General features: G+C 43.2%; 1 protein-coding gene across 1 annotated transcript; it reads right to left on the bottom strand.

The window, feature by feature from the left end:
- Positions 1 to 6,306: 6,306 nt before the first annotated feature.
- On the bottom strand, positions 6,307 to 8,331 carry LOC139014284 (protein WFDC9-like). Its single transcript, XM_070421291.1, has 2 exons — positions 8,247 to 8,331; positions 6,307 to 6,452 (listed from the first exon to the last, which is right to left on the bottom strand). The coding sequence occupies exons 1-2, from the start codon at positions 8,329 to 8,331 to the stop codon at positions 6,307 to 6,309; spliced, it is 231 nt and encodes a 76-aa protein (XP_070277392.1).
- Between the last annotated feature and the right edge of the window lie 766 nt (positions 8,332 to 9,097).

Below are 9,097 nucleotides of genomic sequence, written 5' to 3'. Positions count from 1 at the left end.
CTCCACCCTAAACACAGGTACTTGTGTTCTGAAGATGGAATTTGAAGTCTCTGGTGCACTCGAGGTAACCACAGCAACAATAAACCAATAAACCGCCAACTCAGCTCCGAATGAGATGAACACAAATGTCCATACAAAGGCCTCTGGAAGGGAAGGCAAACCCATTTCCAGAGATAGAAACTATTTCCTGGTTCTGTTTCCTTCTCTCTCCTGCTATAAAAAACTGGAAAGTAAGTAATAGCAGGCAGATTGGGAAAGAAGACTAGAATTCAAGCGTAATGCTGGTGATGAGTTTACTGGGATATTTTTCATCTGGAGCCCCCTGGCTAACCTAGAAATAAGGGTGCAGATAGAGAGAGCTTCAGGAAAAACCCTATAATTTTGGTTTGATGCATGGAGAGGGGAACTTAGGATGCTCAGAAGAGGTTCAGAAATCTCCTAGTTTCCTTCCTCCCTCCCTCCCTTCTTTCCTTCCTCCCTTCCTTCCTTCCTTCCTTCCTTCCTTCCTTCCTTCCTTCCTTCCTTCCTTCCTTTCTTTCTTCCTTGCTTTCTTGCTTTCTTGCTTTCTTGCTTTCTTTCTTTCTTTCTTTCTTTCTTTCTTCTTCCTTTCTTCCTTTCCCTTAAGAAATCCGATGGCAGTGATGGCACCAGCTGGTATGGGGTCTGAAGGAAGGGAAATCTTCCTCTGTTGGATGTACCTGTAATTCTAAAAGAGTGAAGGGATCCCCACTGCTGTTGGATAAAATATTCTGTATGTGTCTGTTAGGTCTAGTTGGTCTAAAGTATGGTTCAAGTCCATCGTTTCTTTGTTGATTTTCTTCATGGATGATCTATCCATTGTTGAAAGTGGAATTTTAAAGCCCTCTATTCTTACCATATTATTGTCTATTTCTCCCCTCAGATGTTAGTACTGTCTTAATCTATTTAATTGCTCTGAACATAGTTATATGTTCTTAATGAATGGACCCCCTTTATGGTTATATAAGTGCCTGGTTTGTAATTGTTACTGTTTGGGGCTTAATCTATTTTGGCTAAGTATAGCTACCCCTGTTCTCTCTTGATTTCCATTTGCATAGGATAGCTTTTCATCCCCTCATTTTGTGCCTATGTTTGCCCTTAAAAGTAATGTGAGTCTTTTGTAGGAAACATATAATTAGTTCTTGTGTTTTTAGTCCACCTATTACTAATGCCATTCTATTCATTATTTTCTATTTTATACTTCCTGTGCTCCTTCCTTCCACTCCTGCTGACTTCCTTTGTGAATTGATGGTTTTAGGTAGTGGTATGTTTTGTTTACCTTCTGTTTATCTTGTGTGAATATTGATAGTTTTTGCCATAAAGCTTACAGAAAACATAAACATGAGCCAATTTTCTTTATGTTGATAACAATTTAACTTCAATCTTATATAAATATTCTTTTACTCTCCCCTTTTAAATTTTGGATGTCATAATTTACATCTTCTTATATCATGTATTCCTAAACAAATTATTGTAGCCATAGCAAATTTTGTTTTTCCTTTAACTTTTCTGCTAGAGTTTAGTGGTTAACACACCACTATATTACTACTGTATTATAGTATTCTCAATCTGACTATATACCTTTGCCAGTCTGTTATATATTTTCATATGTTTTCATGTTACCAATGAGTGTTTCTTTATTTCAGGTTGAAGAATTACTTTCAGCATTTCTTATAAGGCAGGTCTAGTTTGATGAACTCCATCCGTTTTATTAGGGAAAGTCTTTATCTTGCCTTCATTTCTGAAGGACAACTTTGCTGGGTAAACTACTCTTTGTTAGTGGTGTCTTTCAGCATTTTGATATATCACCCCATTCTCTCCTGGCCTGCAGGGGGTCTGCTGGGAAATGCACTGACAGCCTTACGAGGATTCCCTTGTATGAGAAACACGTTATTCTCTTGCTGTTCTAAAATATTTCTTTCTTTGATTTATTCAGTGTTGAAGAAAATCAATTTGGATTGAAATTTGTGGGTGACTTATTAGCTTTATGAACTTAGCTGTCCAAATATCTGCCCTACTTTGTGCACTTCTCAGCCAACATTTCTTTAAATAAGCTTTTATCCCTTTCTCTTTCTCTTTTTTCAGCTGGGACTCCATTGATGTATAGATTATTTCTTTTAATGGTGTCCCATAAGTCCTGTACACTTTCTTCATTCCTTTTCATTCTTTTTCTTTTTGCTCCTCTGACTGGATCATTTCAATTGATCTGTGTTCTAGCTAAGTATGTTTTAGCTGACCTCTGCTTGGCCAAGTGTGTTTTTGAAACTCTCTATTGAATTCTTCAACTCCAAAATTTCTATTTATTCTTTTTTATCTTCTCTACGCCTTTGTTGAACTTCTCATTTTGTTCCTGTGCTGTTTTTCTGATATTGTTAACTTGTTTATCTGTGCTCTCTTCTAGCCCTCTCAGGATCTTCAGAACAAATTGTTGGATTCTTTGCTGGGCAGTTCCTGTATCTCCACTTCTTTGGGGCCACTTACTGGAGGTTTACTGTATTCCTTTGGTTCCCTGACTCTTCACGATCTCTGTAGCCCTGCTTAGGTGTGTGAGCATTTGAAGTAGTCACTGCTTCCATACGTTATTGACTGACTTCAGTGAGGGAAGACTTTCACCTGCAGGAGGAGACAGGTGGAGCGTGCTGTGACCTTGGGTCTAGTGGTGCAGGGTCCCCGAGGGCATGTGATGGCACCGAGTCCAGAGGGGTGTGATGTCGCTTTGGCTCAGGCTGCAGTGGCTGCAAAGGCTGTGGGGGTCCTCAGAAGCACCTCCAGGTCCAAGGGAGGCAGTGGTGGTGGCCAGAGCTGTGATGTGCTTACACTTAACTGCAGGTACCAGTGTAGTAGGGGGGGCCAGTTGCAAACACATGCAGTGATGGGGTCCAGAGCATGGAGCAAGGGCCAGAGCCAACTGTGGGCTAATTGGCAGCCGCAGGGGCCCTGGCAACTGGTGTACACTCCTGTGGCTGCTGGGCCTCACCAAGGGCTCTTGGCAGTGGAAGCCTGTGATGGGAATTGGACCAGGGGTATGCAGTGGTACAGCTGGAGGGGCTATCTGCCAGTGAATGCAGTGATACTGGCCACCAAATGTAGACAGACAGGCCCTGATCCAGGACTACAAGCAGCTGCAGGGACCTGGCTGTCAGCATGCTTTTCCATGATGGCTCAGTCCCCATATCCCCAGCCCCGAATGTGGGGACTGCAGTGGCGGCTGGTGACAGGTGTTAGACTGGCAGCATGCAAGTGCACAGCTGGAAGATCTCTCCTGCCCACCCACACTGCCCTGGGCATCAGCTAGAGGGGCCTAGATTGGCATCTTTCAGTCATGCAGCCTCACAGGCCTGGACTGGCTGCCAGTACAGCTCTGAGACTCCAGCAGGGGCAGCGGGTAGGGAGCAGCGAGGGCCTCAGATGCTGGTGTCAGTGACTGCAAATGCCTGGGGTCCAAAAACCAGTGACATCTGTGGGAAGTCTGTGGCGGCTGGGCTGCACTGCTGGCCATGAGTCTCCCCAGTGGTGAAGAGCAGGTCACTGTTTACCGCTGTCACTCCTACCAGGTGCTGCTGCCCATCGATCACCCCTGCTTTTCTCCCTCACGGCCAGCTGTCTGTATAGGTCTCAGCTTTGCCCGTCTGAGTGGGATGAAATCAAAGCCAGACCTTTGTGTGGCTCCTGGGGAGGCTGAGGAAGTGGGCCTCTCACCCCACTCTTCCTTTCCTGATGAGGGGAACTCTCTTCGGCTGGGAGGTTTCCTCCTGGCACCGAGCAATGCCAGCGTGGGGAATGGGATGCTGCCGGCAAAATGTAGCTATTCTTCCTTCTCTTCCCAGGCGGGTTTCTCCGTGTTTTTCTTCCACTGTGTTGCTGAAGATTCCTTTTCTAAACTTCATTGTTGAGAGTATGGCAGGTGTCCCCTTTTTGCTGAAGCTTTCTACGTGGACGCCAGACTCTCCTGGAGCCACGGGTTCATAGATAACTGTCCGACTGCTGATCTCTCTGGGGCGATGGAGACAAAATGTCATCATTTTGTTGATATAACTCTGTATCCATATTTTTTGATATGTCATATATTCATTTTTCAGTGCAAAATATTTTCTATTTCTTATCATGATTTCATTTTGACCCATGGTTCTTTAGAATTGCTTTGCTTAATATTTAATCAGATGGAAATTTCTTCTACTTTATTTTATTTATTAGTTTGATTTCAATTTATTGACATTTGTTGAGATGGTTTTTAAAGAAAAATGTATATATTTCATAGTCATTCTGAGTTCTTTTTTATGTAAGTTGATTATATGGAGTCACCTTTTTATTTGTAATTTGAATCTTCTGTATTCTGCTCAGCCTCTGTGGCTCAGTGGTCGAGGATCGACCTAAGAACTAGGAGATCACAGTTCGATTCCACCTCAGGGCACATGCCGGGATTACATGCTTGATCCCCAGTGTGGGGCATGCAGGAGGCAGCCAATCAATGATTCTCTCTCATCGTTGATGTTTCTATCTCCCTCTCCCTTTCTCTCTGAAGTTAATGAAAAAATATTTTTAAAAATCTGCTGTATTCTTACTGATTATTTTTTGGGGGGAAGGGGGCAGTTCCTATTGTTAAAGTGTAACCTGGCAATGGCAGGCCAATTTACTTGGGACAAATCCTTCCAGTAAAACTAAAATGAGATCCCCTGAGGGACTCCCAGCCCACGTCTTTGCATGCCAACCACCTCCTACTTCTGCAGCTTCCAGCGTGGGTCAACTGCAGGCTTTGAAACAACACAGTCAAGTGCAAAGGCTCTTGATGTTCTTTAGTGCACGTGGGGTTTAATGAGAATGTTCTATCTACCAGGTGGCCCCAGAGTTTTTCTCACTGCTTTTTGTTGGTAACTGCTCAGCTGAAACAGTTCACTGATTGTGTCCTGAGGCAATCACCCCCTGCTTGTCCAGGAGAACACTAGGACCTGTCCTCTTCCACCCTCTCCATGAAAACTCTTTCTGCCCAGTGCCCCTCCCAACCCTATCCCCCACTACCCCCTATTTTAAGCACATCCCTGGCCACTGGCACAGATGTATTTTAGGAAATTCAAGCACAGAGGCATTTGAGAATGAGATCTGTATATCCATTTGCAATCAATTCACTGAGTGAACTTGGGTAGGTTCAGCCACTCATCTGTGCCTGTTTGTTCTCCTTTGCTGAATTTATCAAACAATACTTGTGCTCTGCAGCTTTTGTGGGTATGATAACAGGGACCAAAAAATTAAAACTTGACAAATTGGGACATGCTAAGGTCCTAGAGCTTAGTACAAATTCATGATCTAACCTTGTTCACAACTTCTATATTTCATTCTGTCAAGGAGGAGAAAGAACTTTTTCTTTCGGTATCTCAATTTCTCATCATCCCTCAAGGTAGGACCAAGCATCTCTTCTTCCAGGAACTCTGATCCCATGACCCATATAGTAACCCCTCTGTCTTCTACACCTGGCCACATATCCCATGGATCCCTTCTTAGCATGCCCCATCCTGGTTCCTACTTATCTGCATCATAAGACTTCACCCTTCCTTGGGTTATATGCCAACAGAGAGAGTTCGTGACACCTCCACTCACATGGAGTGGCCCTTGTCGCAAGCCTGGGCACATGGTAGGCTCTCTATAACCCTCTGAAGGTTGCTTACTCTTTCCAGGAGCATTTACATTTGAAAATGTCCCTGTTGTATCCCAAATAATTGAATAAATAATGGTAACAAATTAGGCATTGCCTCAGAAGAGAATCTGGGGAGGCCAATGGCATTTTCTTTCAATTCAAGACCAGTGGTGCTGTCACCTTTAAGGAAGGTTGCACTTCCAAGGATTAGTTAAAAGTAGCATCAGCCTGTGGGAATCTGCTAGGACTACCGCCTGAGATAAGAGGAGAAAGGCTGCACCAAGGGACAATGCTTTCTATAGCTTTAAGAACATCTACAGATAAGCAGTTTCCCACAGGATTTTAGTCAATAAACAAAAAGAGATAGAGCCATGAGTCTTGGCTAAGGAGAGCAAGGTAGGATTAAACATACCAGAGGATGATGTTTCTGGGGAACTTAATGAAAGTGAAAAAAGAAGTAGAGGCCCCCATGTTGGTAATTTGGTTTACTTTGCAGTGAGTGGCAGCCTAGGTGTGGAGATCTGAGGGCATTGCCTTGTGCTGCCTGTCTCTTTGACCAAGGATTTGGGTGATTGCAGTCTTCTGTTCCAGGTCACATCTTCTGAATGGGAGTGAGGAAGCACACCCAGGCCCACCATTCCCCTCCCCCCACAACTAACTCACTCATTGTTCAAGCAGATGTTTCCACAGAAGGTCCAGCAGCATGTAGAATTTGGTTTTAAACATCCGTGTACCCTAGTGCATCTTACGCTGCAAAAATGTAACGGAGGCTGTACCCAGCACTGCTTAATTTCTTTTATTTCAGCTGAAAGCAAGATGATAGGATTTGACAGGGTCTATTCGTTCACAATTTGGTGAAGAAACCCTTCTCAAGCTTAACAATCTCTAAAGTCTGGAACCTGAGCTCCAAGCCAGAAAGTATTTCTCTGCCTTACAAGAAAATCCCTCCCTTGAATGCTAGCCAGTATCTTTTTAGAAGAGATTATCTTTGCATGATGTGACTTCCATCTTTCCAGGTGTCCCCATAGCATTGCAGGCCTTCAAGCCCTCTCCCAGCTCCCTAACAATAGGATCTAGGACACCCTCCCCATGTCTGACACCACCTCACCAAATCTATTCTCATATACCCTTAGGTTTCAGGAGCTGGAATGTCCTCCGGCTCCAATTCCCACAATGGAAATTTGCAGAATGGAAAACTGAGCTGGGGGAGACTAGGAACCTGCCTTTCCCCTCTTCTGTTCTCTCTTTTTGTTTACTTTTATTTTTCACTGTATTCTCTATACTGTACTTTATATTCCTACTAGAGGCCCGATACACGAAAATTGTGCAAGGGCCTCGGCCCTCGCAGCCCCACCCGCCTCGGCTGGCCCTTGCAGCCCCGGCTTCGTCCGTCCGGAAGGTTGTTCTGCTGTTTGGTCTAATTAGCATATTAGCTCTTTATTATATAGGATGTTACTATTCTGTAAATACCAATTTGCTCTTCTTAATCTCTTAATCTTTTTTCCCCAACCTCTTCTCCCCTCCCCCCACAACCCTCCTCCCATCTGGCAACCACCAAAATATTCTCTGTATCTGAGTCTGTTTCTGGTCTGCTTGTTTGTTTATTTTGGTTTTTAGAGTTCACATATAAGTGAAATCATATGGCATTTGTCTTTCTCTGTCTGACATATTTCACTGAACACAATATGCTCTAGGTCAACGGTTCTCAACCTGTGGGTCACGACCCCTTTGGGGGTCGAACGACCCTTTCACAGGGGTCACCTAAGACCATCAGAAAACACATATATAATTACATATTTTTTTGTGATTAATCACTATGCTTTAATTATATTCAATTTGTAACAATGAAAATACATCCTGCATATCAGATATTTACATTACGATTCATAACAATAGCAAAATTACAGTTATGAAGTAGCAACGAAAATAATTTTATGGTTGGGGGTCACCACAACATGAGGAACTGTATTAAAGGGTCGTGGCATTAGGAAGGTTGAGAACCACTGCTCTAAATCCATTCTGTTGATACCACCTAAGCATTAAGCCTCTCCCCAAATTCCATACCTTTTACTGGTCAAGAACCTTCCCTCTCTGTCCTTCCATTATTCCCATTTTCTTATCAAAGACCCCAAACTTTGACTCACTAAAGACCTCCTATTCCTCTTGTCTATTTTTTCTTGGTCTAAAATATTTTTCCCCTTAAACTAAACGAATGTGTTAAAATATTACCCTTTTGGTATTCATCAAAGGCTCACTCAGATCAGGCACAAAGATTCTGAAATAGGGGCTCAGAGGGAACCTCTGTGCTGGTGTTTCCACTACCCAAGGTGGTCTGACATTGGAAAATATCACTTCCTGTGAGCTAATGAAATGTAGACAAAAGCTACATTGCCTTTCCAGATCCCCAATACTGCTTTCAGATCTGGGAGAGGGAGCTTGAAGGGATGCCAGATTGGGAACACCCTACCTAATCCATCTTGGGTGTCTCTGCTTTCAGAAGGGTTCTGGTCCTTTGAAGGCTGAATCTGGAAACTGGGCCCTGAATCACTTATGCCGACTTCCCAGGCCTGGGCAGAACACCTCCTCCCTCATCACACACCTAAGTTCCAGACACCTCCCAGCACAGGCAGGAGCATCACAGCCCCACAGATGGACATGATGAAGAGGAGAACCCGGGGCTTCATGGTCGTCTCTGTGTGTGTTTGGGTTAAGTTCTGGCACCAGACAGGTCTTCTCCAAATGCTGCTAGAGGTAGAAAAGGAATCAGGGAGAAGAGGACAGGAAAGAGAGAGAAAGTGCTTGTGAGTATTGTGTTATTGTTTCTCCTAATTTCCTTTGCACCCTCAGGCACCTAACAACATATCAAGCTAGGCATTGGCTTCCCCTGACTCCTTTCCCATCTCACATTACATACAGCTTCCTTTCCATATTATTTTCAAATGCATTGCTATTTTTCCCATTACAAAGCAATAAATATTCAGATTTTATAATTTCTAAGAAAAAAAAATACAAAGAGAAAATGAATAAGCGTTAGGAATTCTACTACCCACAGAAAACCAGTATATTGTATCCCTTCATCTTGTAGTGATTATTTTTATAAAATTGGATTAATAGAACACAGTGAGTGTACTGATTTTTTAAGAGCATTTGTAACCAGATGATCTAATTTAGTCAAGACCCTAAAATAAAGAGTACCAAAGGGATTCCAGGGTGAGTGATGAGGTGGATTACTCAACAGGACTTGAGAAAAGATGATGGCCAACAACTGTTCAAGGGACTCCTAAATCTCTCATCTACATAGATGGTGTAAATGTCACATTTAGGCATGTGAATAATTGACTCATTGGCTTTGAAGCAAATTGGATTTAGGTGACTTGAGGAGAGACAAGAGCAGGAAAAGTAGGTTTGGAGATAAGAGAGAGAGAGAGAGAGAGAGAGAGAGAGAGAGAG

The sequence above is a fragment of the Myotis yumanensis genome, unplaced genomic scaffold (genome assembly GCF_028538775.1).
Source record: "Myotis yumanensis isolate MYYU_CA2020_CCGP unplaced genomic scaffold, mMyoYum1.0.hap1 SCAF_7, whole genome shotgun sequence".
Taxonomy (NCBI): Eukaryota; Metazoa; Chordata; class Mammalia; order Chiroptera; family Vespertilionidae; genus Myotis; species Myotis yumanensis.
The sequence above is the reverse complement of the archived record's forward strand: the minus strand, read 5'-3'. Positions and strand labels throughout refer to the sequence as shown.

Excerpts from the sequence above, each read along its gene's own strand:
- LOC139014284 (XM_070421291.1), bottom strand. The coding sequence starts at position 8,331 with ATGAAGCCCCGGGTTCTCCTCTTCATCATGTCCATCTGTGGGGCTGTG. Across the intron at positions 6,453-8,246 it reads GGGAGGTGTCTGGAACTTAG|CTGAAATAAAAGAAATTAAG; the intron begins GTGTGTGATGAG and ends TCTTGCTTTCAG.